The sequence below is a fragment of the Durio zibethinus genome, chromosome 7, assembly GCF_047325235.1.
Source record: "Durio zibethinus cultivar Kanyao isolate XHJ-2024 chromosome 7, ASM4732523v1, whole genome shotgun sequence".
Taxonomy (NCBI): domain Eukaryota; kingdom Viridiplantae; phylum Streptophyta; class Magnoliopsida; order Malvales; family Malvaceae; genus Durio; species Durio zibethinus.
In genome coordinates this window covers 26,736,877-26,753,457 of record NC_143168.1, presented here as the reverse complement: position 1 = coordinate 26,753,457, position 16,581 = coordinate 26,736,877, and the positions used below count along the sequence as shown (strand labels likewise).

The window sequence follows — 16,581 nt, the reverse complement described above, 5'->3', positions numbered from 1 at the left end:
GCTCAGACCTGAATTTTGATGCATACATGTGTTAGGATCTACCTTGAATGCACCTGTCAGGAATTTAAACATATTCAAATGCACTTGCTTTACAGAGTAGAATATAGTGATCATGAAAACTTCAAACCAAGGTACAGCTGGTGTTCATTAACTTATATCCAGAATACAAGTAATAAATTTGATGACCTAAGTCTGGAATTTCCAGTAAAACAATGGTTGTTAATGACCTTATATGCCCCCAAGCTCTAAACCCTGTCATCGCAAAAATAACAATTACTCCGACGAAAGAATCTTCATTTCAAACTACTAGATGATGTAATTAGCGCCGACTAACCACCCTTTGGGCAAGTGGTGTTGCAGCCAGCAAGCAAATCGGATACAACAAGTAATGTTTTAAATGTGACCACCTTTGAGAACACTTGAGTATGTGCCAACGGAAAGTTAGTCACTGATCTTGCAGATATCCTTTCTCCTCCAAGTAAGAAACTACTTCCCCTGCCATAGCACCTGGTGTGGGGCAAATTCCATCTTTCTGGTTTATTTCTATCTGGAAAGGAGCGAAATAATTATCTGTTTCACAATTTGTAGAAAGATAACAGTATTTGGTTAATGTCACCATTAATAGTTTGCATAGTCAACTATACACATACCTCACAGTTAAATGGTGGTTCATAAGTATCATCTATGCCAGTAAAACCTATAATAATAACACAATTAGTTATTAAGGTCCTATATCCAACTAGAACAAGAAAAATATAGAGTCATCAGATCCAAAGTAAATTTTAGTCTCAAGATCATCAATGCAACTATTCAAACATAGAGGTTATCTTTCTTTAGTTAATGCATTAACAAGAAAACAAAAAGCTTTAGCAATGAATTTTATTTGACAATATGCATATGTTGTTGGTAAAAGAAAGCGGAAGAGAGATAGGAAATAAGGAGGCAATTTCTGTCAACAAATGTATGAAGGCATTGATCAAACCTTTAATCTTTCCAGCACGTGCGAGCTTGTAAAGATCTTTTGAATCTCTCTCTTCACACAATTCCAGAGGCATGTTCATGAAAACCTGTAGATGTACAAGGAAAAGCATTTCAACTTAAGTAAAAAGGATAAAAGGAATCAAGATGAGGACGAAGCAAAAGGAGCTTGCCTCTACAAAATTAGCATCCGGCAGCATTGCACGGCATGCATCACGGTCTTTCCTGTACGGAGATATTAGACTGGCAATGCAGATTAGACCAGCATCTGCAAAGAGCTTTGCAACTTCACCTAAATTACATGCAGAAAACGTTAGAAGCAAATCAAAGAACTATGCCATAACCAAAACGTGGGCTCTACCAAAACAAGTAATGGTAATGGTAATGCCATAACCACCTGTAAGCCATCTAGTCATAAAAGACATTTCACATATGCACATTTATCTAAGTAATGTAATGGTCCAGTGTTTAATAGTTAGTATGTTCAAACTTCATGATGTCCATGATTACTCGTTACAATTAAACACAGTGATAAGTTAATATGGTTTGCAAACTTGAGCCAAGACTTGCAGCCATATATCACATGTCTTACTTGCCAAAAAAATTATTTACACACACCAAACTCTTTAACTCTGGGAGACTTTTACTTCTCAAGAGCGTACTTACCAACCCTGCGTATATTTTCTGTTCGATCTTCTGCCTTGAAACCAAGATCCTTGTTTAAACCATGTCGAAGGTTGTCTCCATCAAGTACATAAGATAGCTTTCCCCTTGTATACAGTTCCCTACTTAGTGAACATGCAAGTGTGCTTTTTCCTGAACATGATATCCAATCGGAGAAGAAATTTTAAATTTAAAGCCACGAGGAAGCAAATCAAGCTGCTAAAACATTTTAATTTTCCACTAAGGATAATTATAATTCAAAAGAAAATTTTGAAGTACATAGGAAAGTTCATTTGACTAACCTGATCCACTGAGACCCGTGATCCATACAACACAGCCCTTTTGCTTAAGGAGCTTCTGCCTTTCAAGCTTCCCAACTGGTGATTCTTGCCAAAATATATTGGTTGAATTTCCCACAGTAGACATCTTAATCAGATATTGAACAACATTAAGCCACTTGAAAATATATGAGAGGTTTAAATTGTCCATTGTATATGTTAATTACAGAATCCTAAAATCCGAACGAAATAATCCGTAAAAATTCATAAAATTTTCTTTTTTTGAAGAATCAAGATAGTAAATGATACACAACAGCTGATTTTCTTTTCTTTTTTTTTTTTTATTTCATCCACATTTTTCAATCCTTTATTGACATTTTCCAAAATATGTTTCAAATTGATAAAAACATGCTTATTCTTATTCATTCTTTTATCCCACGCATCATAATGAGGAGAGGAAATCTCCACCATTAAACAGCTAATGAAACTGGCAAAGCAAAACCACATAAAAATGTAATCTTTATCTATGCAATGATCAAAGATGCCAACTTTTGTCATTTAAATAAAGCTTTCAACCCTTAAATGTTTCAAAAACTTTGAACAAATTAAAAACCCAAATAAGCTCATTAACAGAGATTTCCCATGATCCTAACAGAGATGACTTATGTGACAAAAAAAAATTAAAATTTTTACAAAAGACCCTGAAAACAATGCTTCATCATATACATAAAAACACACATGTAGACCCAAAAAAAAAAAAAAAAAAGTATTTTTATCGCATTTTCCAGTGTTTTTCTTGTAATTCAGAAATACTCATCTCATGAAAGTAAGAGAGAAAGATACTGCAGTTACCTGAGAGATAAAGAAAGAAGCCTATTGAAAGTTGAAAGCGTTATATGTCTGCCTCTTTTATTTAAGAAGTAAAGTTGAATGAAACAAAAGTGTGAGAGAAACTGTGTTTATTAGGCGAATGGAGGCCCAGATGGCATACAGATAGGCAAGAAGAAGGGAATCAGTTAGTTTTAGTGGAAACATAATTTGCCTTTTTTTCTTTGGTTTTTTTTGTTTTTATTTTTAGTTAAAAAAATATTAAAAATATAAGTGCACATTTTATTTTTTTTATTTTTTTTTATTATAGAAGTGATTTTGTTGTTTTATATTTTTTCTTTTTAAAGGTTAATAATAATAATAATAATAATAATAATAATAATAATAATAATAATATAAATAGAGGTATATAACAATTCTCAAAATTACAAAAAAAAAATTATTGAAAATAGTTAATAGTAATCGAATGAAAACGTGTTTAGCTAGTGGAAATTCTCAAAGGGAGAAAGTTTTGAAAGAAAATGAGGGGAAATTAATAAATAAATGTGGAAAATATGAATTATTATGTCAAAAAAAAAAAAGGTTAAATAATGAATCTAGACGCCTATTCCTTAAAATTGAAAGTGACTCTGACAATGGAAAATCCTTGTTTACTTTTTTTGGTGTTTAATCAAATATGAAAAAGAACCTTCGAATTTGCCATTTTGGATGGTGACTAAGAATTTATGGTACTCTATAAACTTTAGCTTACATCCAGTGTGGGAAATGGACTTTTTTATATTTAATCGGATTCTCACTTGTCACAATCAATCCTTAATTTTTTTTTTTTTATAAAAGCATTAGTTCACAGATAAAAAAAATATAATAGTTATTGAAATTTAAATTTAATTTGTTGGATGTTATTTTTTAATATGAATCAGTAGAACTCAATTTTAATGGATTTAATTGATTTAAAATAATTTGATTATTTTTAATTGTTAAAAATAAGTTGATCAATTTTGAATATTCTTTTTAATACTTGATTTGTTCAATTTTTAAATATTTTAATAATTAAATTGATCAATTACTTAATTTTACTTATTAAAAATAATTACATGAACATTTAAAATGATTTCATATTTATTTTTTTAAATATTTACATATACTATTTCCTACTATTTTGGATTAAGCTATTATTTAATTTCACTTTGACCGTATTTTTATTTTTGTTTAAAAAAATAAATTAAAAATTTACATTTTATTTTAACATACACCTCAAATTATTCATTAATCATTATTATGATTCTCATAGTATTTTCATTATTTTTTAAGAGCAAAATTGAAATTTACTTTTGGATTGTGTAACAAGAGAGTAAGTATTTACCTATGATCTTGATTTGATTTTTTTTTTTAATTTTTAATTTTTAAATTTGCTTCAAATGCAAGAAAAAAACCTCATGGTGATGTCTTCAACTTGAAGTTCGTACTTAGTACCCATCATATTCATTCCTTTAATTTTGGACAAAATTACCGCTTACTATTTATTAATTCAAAATTTCCTATTTTAGGTCATTTATAAAAAAATTATGTCATTGACTTTTTTTTTGTCAAAAACAAAACACACCGTTTATTAAAATTATGATAATTTTAAGAAACGTGAAATTTTATATAATTAATATTTACACATTATTAAAAAAAATTATTTTGATATTTTATATGAACTAAAAATGCATTATACTTTCAATATTATTTTATTAAATGAAAAAATATTACTAAATACTATTGAACATTTAAAATTAAAATTTTAAAACGAAATAAAAGTAAAATTTAGAAAAATACTATTAAAAAAAACCTTAGAAAATACATTTATTTTGAAGAGATAAAATGGATTGGGCTAAGACCATATTATTGGGTCAGAATCTTCCTAAAATGGATCCAAAGAGGCCCAAGTTTAAAAAATTCCAAAGGACCGAAATTCACAATATCCTCCGTCACCGTCAGTCCATTACCCTTCCTCCTCGACTGAAACTTTCCCAACTCCGAACTCCTAAGTCTCGAAAAAAGAAAACCTTAAGAGTACGGAGATTTCTTCTGTGTTTCAAATCCGTGAACAATAATGCAGTCGCATCTTTTGGTGGGACCCGCTCCCGTCAACGGTTTCTCCTCCTCTCTCATCTTCAACGGCAGCAACCCTTCCATTTCCGCTTCCCCATTCAACGGCAAGCGGCCCCACCCTTATAACCACCTGCGCAAACCCCGTAAGCGTTTGGCCCCACCGCCATCATCATCATCATCATCATCATCATCGTTTACATCTGCGACGGGAATCAACGGCGAGCGGAACCATTATTCGGTGCTCGGAGTCGCTCGGAATGCTTCCTTCGCCGATATCAAGCGAGCTTATCGACTTCTCGCTCGAAAGGTAATCAACAATTTTTTATTTTCTACATTCAATTATGTTAGTTCAATTTCTAATCAATGAAAAGTTTTAACCTATAATTACCCTGTGTCAGATATTCTTAATTGTTTGTAAGATCTTGAAAATACACCCAAAAAAAAAAAATCTTGTCAATTACTGTTGGAAAATTTCATGTTATTTGTAAACTGATACTGTTTTTGATTTATGAGCTTCAAATTGATTAATTATAGGGGTAAAAGGCTCGAAAAAGATCTTATTTTTGTTAACCTTTTTCCATTTTTAGAGTTATTATGAGGTTGAATTTGTTACATTTGGATATTGTGAAGTTATATGAATTATAGTTGAAATTATTCAATAGATTTTGAATTAATACTAGTAATTTACTTGGATATGGAACTCGACTTCTGAAGAAAAAGGAATCTCAGACATGTTAAATGCCATCATGAACCAACTCAGTAAAGTTCAATATTCTGGACGGTCCTTTGGTTGTGTAAATATGAATCTTTGGATAGAGTTAGGCAAGGATAGTTGATATCTATACCAATCAGCTGACCATATTATAAATGCTTGAGTTTGTATTTCAAGATTTTTTTTTTTTTGAGGTTCTGTTTTGTTTTTCTTTCCTAGTTAAGAATTGTTTATGAAATTAGTTTATTGATGCTTATTTTCATGTTTTGGTGTCAGTATCATCCTGATGTTAGCAAGGATTCACGAGCTGGTGTGGTATTCAAGAGCATCCGTCGTGCTTATGAAGTGAGAATTCCTTATATGCTTGTTTCCATGTGATTCACTAATTGCTAGATTTGACTGTTACCTTAAATTTGGAAGGACATTTACCTTGATTTGAAAGGATCCAATTTGGTAGGTTGAACTAGCAAATCTTTGTAGTGTTGAACTAGATGTAGGAAGAAGTCGGTGCTGTACAATTCTGTGGTGGGATGGGTGTAATATCATAAAAAACTATGAATAATCGGAACTCTGTTGCTTATATGATAGAAATTTTGGGTTGACAAGAACAACGGTGTGGGTTTTTCAAGCATCAATATGGCAACACTACACAAAATTAGTAAAGGGTAGGATTGTATCCATCGCTGCTTTCCCTGGATTCATTTTTGGGGAAACAACACTGGATAATGACTTTCTTAGGAAGAAAGAGAAAAAAGGGGAGAGGGGGTAAAGACCGAGAGAGAGCGCTGTGAATTTCTAATCCTAACGCTTTTGTTTGAATTCCCTAAGTATGACCAAGAGTTGCCTTAAACTTCTTATCTTGAACATTTCCTTCTGCATGGGCTGATATTATGGATTTCTAGGCCATGGATACTTCAACTAAGATGAAAAATTCCAATATAGCTGTTATCGCCCTTTTATGAACTTTTGATCTGCTAGCTTCCCTCCTCTTTATTTTCACACTTCCCTGTTCTTTTGCTTTGTATTATGTTTTGGAAATCAATGAAAGATATTCTTAAAGTATTTTCCCTTCCAAATAGGTATTATCTAATGAAGTAACAAGGAATCAGTATGATCGTGCACTTACATTTCAAGAGGATATTGGGAGGTCATATAAAGGAAAGTGGAACTATAGTCCTGAGTTTGAAGATGGGATTAGAATAAAGAGGTGGGCTGAGGTCAAACGAAAAATGCGAGAAGAGAGATTTCGAAAATGGTATAGGGTGAGCGAGGAGTATTCTTCCTTCCATGATGAAAGAGATGATGAGGCTGCAGAAGAAAACCTGCATCAAGAGAGAGGTTCATTTATTGAAGTTCTAAAATCCGCTTTCATAACTTTGTGTTTACTTCAGACATTTGGGTCTCTTTTTTCTCTCACCTTCAGTAGCCTAACGGCTCTGTTGGATAAGAAGTTGGATGCTGGATATAAGATTGGTTATGTCATTGCATGGGTTTTAGGCGGGAGAGGCGGCATTTTGCTGACTTTATGTCTCTCATTTGCAAGTTGGGTTTTTGGGAAAACCAGCAGCAGTATAGTTGTTGTGGTTGTTGTAGCCATGTGGATTGGCTCCAATCTTGCAAGATATGCTCCTCTTCCTCAAGGTGCCCTCCTCACACTTTTGTATATGTCAATCAAGCTTCAAGTTGATTTAAACTAATCCTTTCATAACATCATCTGCAACATGCATTGTTTCTTTCTTTAACTGTTGGTTTTGTACATATGTTTGTCTATAGAAATGTAATAAAAATGCCAGTTGGTTGGAAAGAAAATTTCAAGAATGTGGATAACATGGTATAGAATATAGATCTAGGAGTAAAAATTTCGTCTCTTTAGATTCCAGTTTCCTCTGTCTGAAAAGAACAAGAAAAAATTCACATGTTTATCTGTAACATTTATTTGATACAAGAAAAAGAAGAAAAAACTAGTTTGACATACTTCTACAATATGTCAAAGCTGTTAACAGGTCTTAACATATTCATCATTCTTCAGTTCCTTGAGATTCCTCCACAAATACCTCCCACTAGACATGTCAACAAATACCCAGAATCCATTCTGAGCCATCTGAGATTCAAGAATAATGAAAGAAACAAAAAGAAAATGACCCAATCAAGAAAATCTGAAACAGAAACCAAGACAAAAGGAAAGATTTCTGGAAAATAAACCATTTCAACACATACCCTTTTGAAACTGAATTCTTGTTTGTCTTTGGCAATTATCTTCTCTGAATCCTCAGAAACTAAGTCGTGGATATCAGATGATGAACGTACCGTCCTCCATGCAACAAACCCTGCTAAAACTGCTGAGAAAAACACCAACAAGAATCTCATAGGACACATTCTCCTTTTTCTTTTTCCTTTCAAAACCAATGGAAAACAATCTCCGCCTTTTTTCTTGTCTTCAATAAGAGGGACAAAGCATTGAAGATTCTAACCCCAAACTTCGTTTTTTGTTCCTTTGTTTTTCGGATGACAGATTGGATTTGTTAGTAATGTAGACAATGGAAAGATATGGGCGACCAATGCATTATGTCAAAAAGTAAATGCTATATGGAAGCCACGTTGTTGGACTCACACGGCTTTGGTATTGGTATTATTTTATGGTTTTACAATGTCAATAGTGGCTCACCATCTCCATTAATAATTGGTCAACAGTTTACTTTTTCAGTTGTGTTTGTGGGAAAATATAAAATATTAATTGACAGCTTGGGAGTTTCAGGACGTAACCCAAAAAAAAAGAACAAAAAAAAAGCCCTATCTGTCATATCCAACTATCCAAATCTCCTAACAGAAACTTTGTTTTTTATGAATATCCCTTATTCATGATTCCCACACTCCCTTCTTCCATTTTATTTTTGGGTTTTTTTTTTTTAAGTTGAAATGGTAAGTTAGAGTAGCCCAATTGTGCTTATATATTACATTGGAGTCGATTTCAAGATTAAATATTTCAAGTTTGAATCTAAATTGAAATTTAAAAAAAAAAAAAAAAAACCACAGCATGGAAATGCTGACTTTTACCTCATTGCATAATATGGGCCCAATCCAATAAGATTGGACTCATCAGTAGTAATTAGTCTATAAGGGCAACGTCCTTTCATTTAGGGCTAAGACCCTTTTCTTGGGCTAATATAAATGTCCATGTAAGGTGCCACAGTCCACAAAGTTATCCAAAACTGCAAACTTCAATTAATTATTACTTTACTTGCTCTTTGATTTTTATTTTATTTTTTTTACTTTTAATGCTTATTTCAATCAGTCAATTACTGGCTTGATAATTCATCTTCAAAATATTAGGACATGCAAATGTTGGGATTTGAGTTTTAAATGAAGATTGAGGTTTATTCTTAAGACAATGGAGTTTGAGCTTTTCACTAGCGTTGAAAAAATTGAATTGGTCAGTTAGATGGATTGAAAAAATTGCTTCATAAAAAAATCATATCGTGGTTCCGATCATAATTGCTTGTTCAACTTAATAAAGAGAGTCAAAGACCAACACGAGATGTCAGTGACTACAAATGCCCATTGTTCCGATTATGAAACAAGAACAAAGGTTTTTGTTTATGCCAAAATGCGACCTTAGGACGTTCTTGAAAAAAAAAAAAAAAGATGATGACAGATAGAGGTAGAAGGTTTTTTCTGTATTTACATTTCAACGCATAAATTAAAAAAAAATGACGTCGAAAAGAAAGTAGAAAGGAAAATTAGGAGTAAAGGGGACCTTGGTTCATAGGAGGACATTTTTTTAATTATTAGAAAGTGGGAACCAAATTTCAGAGCTTCCGAAGCCACCTCTTCTTCAGTGGCAGTTTGGATGAGATTATCAGAGTTACCAGTTGAATACTATGATCTTGACATTCTTAAAAAATTTGGGAGACATGTCGGGATGTTACTTAGAGTTGAAGGACACACTACAGCTGGAGGAGGAGACTGGAATGCAAGAATTTGTGTTCAATTAAGCTTGAAAAAACCATTACCAAAGTATATCGTAGTTGAAGACAGGAAACAAGTCCGCACAGTTCGCGAGCTTATTCGTATGCTTGGTCTGGAATTATGATTATTAGTGAAATACGTGCACTGGGTGATGATGTTCGTCAGATTATTGACCTGCCATTTGACGCATATCATGGACTAAATAGTTTTTTTTTTGTTAAGTTTGTGAAATTTTTTTATTAAAATAATTAAATAAAAAAAACTAATAAATAAAAAATTCTAGTTAAATAAATTATGTGTGTAAAATTTAAAAATAAATAATAAATTTTGAATTTTTTAGATAAAATTTTTAATAAAGATTTTGAAAAAAATTTTATGAAATAAGTATTTATAAAATTAAAATTATAAATAATATTTTTAATAAATTTTTATGTATTATTAATTTTTATATTAAATTTTATTAATTTAAATTTTTTATTAAAATTTTTATTATATCATTTTAAAAATAATTTTATATACTTCACTTAAATAACTTTGTTTTTATCCTTGTCTGAACTATTAAAGGTTCAAGCTGTGGCTTTAAGTGAACCGTACCAACGTAATACATGGACCGGAAGGCCAAGAGAAATCTGTGAGCCAAATTACCAATTCAATTCCCCAATTCCTATATGAAGAGAGCTTAGTCCAAAGCACTATTTTATTTTATTTTTTTGGATAAGTAAAGATTTTATTTATTCATGGAGTGGGAGAAATTCCTACCAAGGAGAACAAGTTTGCAGCTTAATGCATACAAAGGAAAAGATTACAATATCATAAAAAACTCCATTGTTAATAAAAATCAGAATTTGCTGAAGAAGACAGTGAACAACGCTGGCTGCAATTCTTAAACAAATTACCTCTGGAATTTGAGATACTAGTTTGCTGATAGAGCTTGGTGAACTTTCATGTTTTCTACAAAAGGTGTGGAGATAAGCATAATAGCAGCAGATTAGCTTGTGCCCAAAGTGTTATCTAGGCTTCTTTCCTTCCAAACATGGTATATCTCACCATTCCAAGCAAGTCTAAGCAAAGTCAGAGCAGATGAGTTTCCTTTTAGACGAAGTTTAGCCGAGTGGAATTATATTCATGATTCTCAATCAGAAGCCGAGCTATGAATATTTCTAGCTCCAAGCATTACACCCATTTTTTTTTTTTTTCTTATTCATATGAAAATGAGTTTGTTTCTTGTCTCCTTATCATCTGTACAGAATCTTTATTTCACCGACAAGGTTTTAACTCTCATAACCAAAGATAGACAACAAGTACAAATGACCATGAAACATAGAGAAATCTTTCCGGACCATCCGTTCCAGTTGTTGATGCCATAATGTTGCGTCTCAGTGAAATTTGCATTTGGAGCTTGGCCCGTTTACCCCATCAAGCCTTTATTTCTAAAATTAAACGAAAGAAAACCATTAAACTGACAGACCTGAAAGGTTTTCAAAAAAAACGAAGAAGATCCAGAGAGAAAAACCACAAGCTGAAATCAAATACTATCACATTGTTTCTCAGAACAAAATTCAATGAAAAGGAAAAGAAAAATAAATCAAAAAACAAAATAAACTATAGCAGTAGACGAGCGAGAACTCACCCATGGAGGAGGAAATTCCAAAACCGTTTTTATAATTTTTACTTTGCAGCCTATTTTTTCTTCAGCATCTGCTACAAAAGGTGGATATGGTTCCATATTTGTTAATGTCAATTCCATCAACGAGGTTAAGTTCTCCAAACCATCAACCCCTGTAAGTTTCTTGCAACATCTGATCTCTAGTTCTTTCAAATTTTTCATGGCGTTGCCAACCACAGTCCACTTCTGCAATTCCTCAAGCATCCACAATTTCAATACTAGGAGCTTAGGAAATCCATCATGGTGACAGATCATATTTTGCCCCTCAAAGGAATGAGCATAAAGCCTCAAGACCTTAAGCTTCGGTAGTTGCCCAAGAGCTTCCATTGGATCTTCTGATAGATTTGAAACTGACAAAGTGAGGACTTCAAGATTTTGAGGAAGTTCATTAACCTTGATTGACGTCTCTAGCTGCCCCAGCAAATACAATCTTGATAAATTTCTCAGATTCTTCATCCCCCCTAAATCAAGTTTTGCAGGCTCGTTTGAGTCACTTATTGATCTCAACTTTAATGACTCAAGATTGGACAAGTTAGAGAGCCAGTTAGCAGCACTAACTTCCATTGATGCTTCTAGGTATGTTAATTTCAATCTCCTAAGCCCAGTCAAATTGTCCAACCAAGTCTTGGGAATCTTCCTTCTGATTATCAACCCCCATAAAGTCTGAAGACTGCTTAATGATCCACAAGCCGATGTCTTTTGAACAGACACATCAACATAAATCTCGCTCATATATAGATGTTGAAGTTTCTTTGCCTCCCAAATGGTACTCGGCATAGTGATTATATATGTCTGCTTTATGTCCAATGTCTCTAGGTGAGAGAGACCACCAACAGATTCTGGAATTGAATCCAAAAGAGTCCGTCTCAAGCCTAGATATTTCAGCTGACGTAATTTGCCTAGTATTTCAGAAAGCACCGGTTTATACACACCTTCCAAATCGAGCACTACAAGCATTCCAACGCCTCCCTTAACAATTTTGTTTAGCAGTTCACCTACTCCTGATGTTGGAGCATCTCCTTTTTTATCGTAGAATGAAATGTAAGTACGAAGATGCTGAATGCAGAATACCGGAGGTTTAGTGTCCTTGTACATATCTTGTTCTGCAAGCCTTCGAATATTACGTTGTGGTGACTGGGATGTAACTGAACTGGGGTGGATGTGAAAAAATCCAGCTTTCTCTGCATTTAGCAGCAAGGTATCGTATAATGTATTCGTTACACGACATGTTTTAGGGCTTCCATCTAACCTTCGTTCTGCTATCTCAATCATGTTTGTCCTTAATAGCTCCTCAAAGCAACTCTTCGCCAAGTCTTCAAGGGAATTTTTTCCCCCTGTTGGCTGTGTCACCAGTCCCTCAGCAAGCCATAGCTGAAGCAACCTCCTTACAGGGATCTTATATGGTCTACGAAATAGACCCAAATAAAGAAGACAACACTTTGATGAGAACGACAAGTGCTGATAGGTCACAGCCACGGTATTTGACAAAGAGATTTCAGCTGGAGAACTCGATTCATCAGAGGAAGTTGATTTATCTTCAGCAGAAGTTGCATTACCGATATCAGTCACCACTTTCTTCTGTTCTGTCTGCTCAGTGGCAAACAAAGCCACCTGATTTGGATCAGTCAGTTGATCATCTCCAGTGGTCGTATACTCCGGCGTTTTTCTCTTGTTATCTTTTCCCTTGGCATCTGAAGGAACCTGTTGAACCGATGAGCTTGACTGACCTTCAATAGAATTCTTCTCCTCGCCATTTGAAGAACCCACCTGGTTTGCCATTATCGCTTCGTTCTTTTCATGTTTTTGCTCCACTTGCCCCGAGGAGCTCAATTGATCTTTACCAGTCATGCCTTTTTTCTTTTCGCTTCTTTTATTAGTTTGCTCCATTACTTCGGACCACTTCGTATAATTTTGCCCTTTGGTAGACAACAAACCTCCAAGCAGAACTATTGTAAGAGGTACACCACCACATCTTTGCAAGATCTTTTCCTTCAAATCTGACGGTATCCGTATATCTTCTATATCTTTTTTTTCCTTCTCTTTAAACAACTCCTTTTTAAACAACTCCCAGCTTTCATCCTTGTCTAATGGGCGTAAAAGAACTACAGCCTGTGGATTCATATGGTATGCAAGATAAGCCTTACGAATAGTGAGTATCACTCTGCTGCCGTTTGATGAATTGGGGAAGACGAGATTGAGTCTGTTCCAAATGACAGGCGTCCTAACATCATCCAAAACTATCAAGTATCTTTTCCAGGTCAAGAAAAGCCGAAGCCCCTTTCGTAGTTGCTCAACAGATAAGCTCCGGTTCTCCGTCACCTTTCTGAGCTGTCTAAATAAATCAAGCAATATACCTCTCTCTTCAAAATCTTCAGGAACACTGATCCAAGCCCGACATTCAAAGTGCTGCTTACTTGCGATGCTGTTATAAAAGGTTCTCACAACAGTTGTCTTGCCAGAACCTGCCCCACCAGATACAGAAACGAGAAAATGCAATCTGTAGCTGTTGAGGACTAGTTTCGCTAGTTCTCGTAATTTATCTTCAAGTCCAACAATGACTGATGCCCGGTCCATGATATCAGAAAGACTCTCCCAGCGTTCTGCTTCGTGCCCTTTTTCTGAAGCATTTTCTTGCATATCTTTCAAATCATGTAACAGCTCTGTACAAGAAGTAATTTTGAAAATCCTCCGTGCCACATCAACTTCTTGTACATCAAGAACCACCCTGCTACCGTTCAACGAGTTCGGAAGGGAAATTTTGATACATTCCCAAGTTTCAGCTGTCCAGAGATCATATAAAACTACAAGATACCTCTTATGAGCTAAGAAACTGCGAAGCTTCTGTCGCAATGACTTGAGGGGCAATAGTATGTCCTTCTTATCACCTGCAACTTGCCCCCAAATGTCAGTTAAAAGATCTCTTTCTTTGAACACCTCTGGAACATGAACCCATGCACAACAATCGAAATGCGACTTAATAACTTCTGCATCATACATTGCCCTCAATAGAGTTGTCTTGCCAGAGCCTACCACGCCCACAAACGAAATGAGAAATGACAGCCTGCGACGACTGTGGATTGATTTAATTAACTCATCTACCACAGCTTTTGCACTAATAAAACTAGAATCCTCCTCCAAATAGCCAGAAGATTTCACCAAGTATGGTTTAAGCCATTCATCTGAAGCTTTTCCAAATGATTTTGAGCCTTCACTATGAGAAGTAACTAGAATTACCCTGCTGCCATTTAATGAGCATGGGAAGATAGGTTGAAGATTATCCCAAAGAAAACCCTCCTGAACACCGTATAAAACTATCAAGAATCTTTTCCAAACCAAGAAATCATGAAGTCTCTGCTGCAGCGATCGACGGGTCTCCCCATCTTTTTCCTTGTCATAGTTGCATTGTTCTAAAATGGCGTTTACAATTTGTATTTCTTCAGACAATTTAGAAACATTTATCCAAGCACGGCAATGGAAATGTTGTTTAACAGTTTCAGCATTGTATACTGCCGACAGTAGAATTGCCTTACCAGAACTCGACACATCAGCCTTTAAAATGAGACATTGCAACTTGCTTGAGCTGAGGACCGGTTGAGCTAACTTGTTTACTAGACCCTCCATAACTAATTTCTCCTCTAAATAATCAACAGCTTCCCCGCACATGTCGTCCGAAGCACTTGGAATAAGGGCTTCTTCGTGACCATCTTCATGTATATCGCCGGAGTAAGTGGATTGAATGTGCCCCGCTTCATCTTGAACTTGCACGTCATTCGAATTACTAGGAAGCAACATTCGGATCTGCGAACCTTCAGCGTCAGTCACTGTACCCGGCGGGTTGTCTTCAGAGATGGGCGGTATTCCAGCACCAGATTCTGAACTTGTTGGAAGTTGCTGTATATCGCCGGAGTAAGTGGATTGAATGTGCCCCGCTTCATCTTGAACTTGCACGTCATTCGAATTACTAGGAGCACCTGATTCTGAACTTTTCAAGCTACTAGTAACCAACTTTCGGACTTTGTTTGTTAGTTTCCCGATCTTGTTGGTCAAACGCATTTTGTTGCGTAAGACTTCCTGGCACTTCAAAGTTGTCCCGCTCCTGCATATGAGGGGTTCAATGATGTCCTCCAAAGAGTAAATGTCCCGAACAAGTTTCTCCCATTCTTTGTCAGTATTTTCTTCGTGATCATCTGCACCTTTTAAGGTATCCCGAAACTTTTCTAGCTCCTTGATGCACTGATCGCTTTTCGAATTTGAATAGTTCATATCTTTACACAGCAGATTGAGTTTTGTTCTCAGAAGCTCTGTTATTTCCCAAGCCATGAAGTCTCAACTCTTAATTCTCAAAGCCCTCAATGCTCTATCCCAGTTTTTCGCACGATGAAAGCCAAAAGAAAGGTAGCAAGCCACGACCACCCTTGTCGTCGTTTGTCTTCTAAGGCACCCTTTGGAAGCAACTGTGGGATGCAGTTACCGTGAGAATACGTGCTGATATTTTGGCTCCGTGTTTGGTGAAAAATGATTTTCACATTTTCAAAGATTTATTTTATAGAAATTTGATTGATCCAGATCAATAAAAAATAAAATTATTTTTTAAAAAATTATTTTATGAATTTTAAAAAAAAAATATTTTTCAAAAAAAACTGTTTGTTAGTATGATATTATACTATATTATATCATATTAATAAATAATATACTATTAATATAATAATTAATAAATAATATAATACTATTTATTTTTTTATGACTTAACTGATTGTTTATTTTATTTATAAAATATCATCAATTAAAAGGTAATGACAAAAAATATCTTAATTAATGGTATTTTACAAATAAAATAAACAATCAATTAAAATATTTGATTTTTTTTACTATTAAAAGTATTATTTATTGTTTTAGATATTTATTATTAATAAAATAAAATAAAAAGTTACAATCATATATGTAAAAGTTATTATGATAATTATATAAAAATTAATATATATTAATTTTCTCTAACTAAATAAATAAATTTAAATATTAGATATTTTGGAAATTAAAAAAAAACCCTAAAATATTATAAATTCTCAAAAATTATACTTTTTTCTTAAATTCAAAATTTCACAAACCAAAATCTTTTTTAAATTTTAATCAATCAACTAAACTTAATATACATTGAGATTTTTTTAGAATTAGGGATGACAAATTCATCTATAACTAACGGTTTCGACTTGATTTGATTGTTTATTATTTATTTTTTTAAATTAATTTTTGAATCGAATTAGATAATAAAAAAAAAATTTGAAGTTTAATTGAGATCAAACTTTAGATAAATCTGTTTCAATATGATCCAATTCGATATATATTTATAAAAAATTATTTTTAATTATTTATTTAATTATATATTATATTTATTTATA

At 33.7% G+C, this 16,581-nt stretch overlaps 4 protein-coding genes across 6 annotated transcripts; 1 reads left to right on the top strand and 3 right to left on the bottom strand.

The window, feature by feature from the left end:
* Window positions 1–41: 41 nt before the first annotated feature.
* On the bottom strand, window positions 42–3,099 carry LOC111277904 (adenylyl-sulfate kinase 3-like). Of its 2 annotated transcripts, XM_089764074.1 has the most exons (7): window positions 2,772–3,099; window positions 1,944–2,067; window positions 1,645–1,794; window positions 1,152–1,270; window positions 983–1,067; window positions 651–697; window positions 42–547 (listed from the first exon to the last, which is right to left on the bottom strand). In XM_089764074.1, exons 2-7 carry the CDS (start codon window positions 2,065–2,067, stop codon window positions 446–448), a joined length of 627 nt encoding a protein of 208 aa, XP_089620200.1. In that variant the 5' UTR covers window positions 2,772–3,099; the 3' UTR covers window positions 42–445. The 2 variants fall into 2 exon arrangements, with proteins under 2 accessions (XP_089620200.1, XP_022720074.2); XM_022864339.2 differs by lacking the exon at window positions 2,772–3,099 and having other exon boundaries at window positions 1,944–2,668.
* Window positions 3,100–4,710: 1,611 nt separating this feature from the next.
* LOC111277252 (uncharacterized) lies at window positions 4,711–8,423 on the top strand. 2 transcript variants are annotated; one of them, XM_089764068.1, is made up of 4 exons: window positions 4,711–5,148; window positions 5,830–5,898; window positions 6,633–7,194; window positions 8,066–8,423. In XM_089764068.1, exons 1-4 carry the CDS (start codon window positions 4,843–4,845, stop codon window positions 8,077–8,079), a joined length of 951 nt encoding a protein of 316 aa, XP_089620194.1. In that variant the 5' UTR covers window positions 4,711–4,842; the 3' UTR covers window positions 8,080–8,423. The 2 variants fall into 2 exon arrangements, with proteins under 2 accessions (XP_089620194.1, XP_022719297.1); XM_022863562.2 differs by lacking the exon at window positions 8,066–8,423 and having other exon boundaries at window positions 4,713–5,148; window positions 6,633–7,432.
* Window positions 7,409–8,059, bottom strand: LOC111277253 (uncharacterized). Its single transcript, XM_022863563.2, has 2 exons — window positions 7,771–8,059; window positions 7,409–7,654 (listed from the first exon to the last, which is right to left on the bottom strand). Exons 1-2 carry the CDS (start codon window positions 7,927–7,929, stop codon window positions 7,550–7,552), a joined length of 264 nt encoding a protein of 87 aa, XP_022719298.1. The 5' UTR covers window positions 7,930–8,059; the 3' UTR covers window positions 7,409–7,549.
* Window positions 8,424–10,617: 2,194 nt separating the features above from the next.
* Window positions 10,618–15,695, bottom strand: LOC111277254 (putative disease resistance protein RXW24L). The gene is made up of 2 exons (XM_022863564.2): window positions 11,150–15,695; window positions 10,618–10,949 (listed from the first exon to the last, which is right to left on the bottom strand). Exons 1-2 carry the CDS (start codon window positions 15,503–15,505, stop codon window positions 10,944–10,946), a joined length of 4,362 nt encoding a protein of 1,453 aa, XP_022719299.1. The 5' UTR covers window positions 15,506–15,695; the 3' UTR covers window positions 10,618–10,943.
* Between the last annotated feature and the right edge of the window lie 886 nt (window positions 15,696–16,581).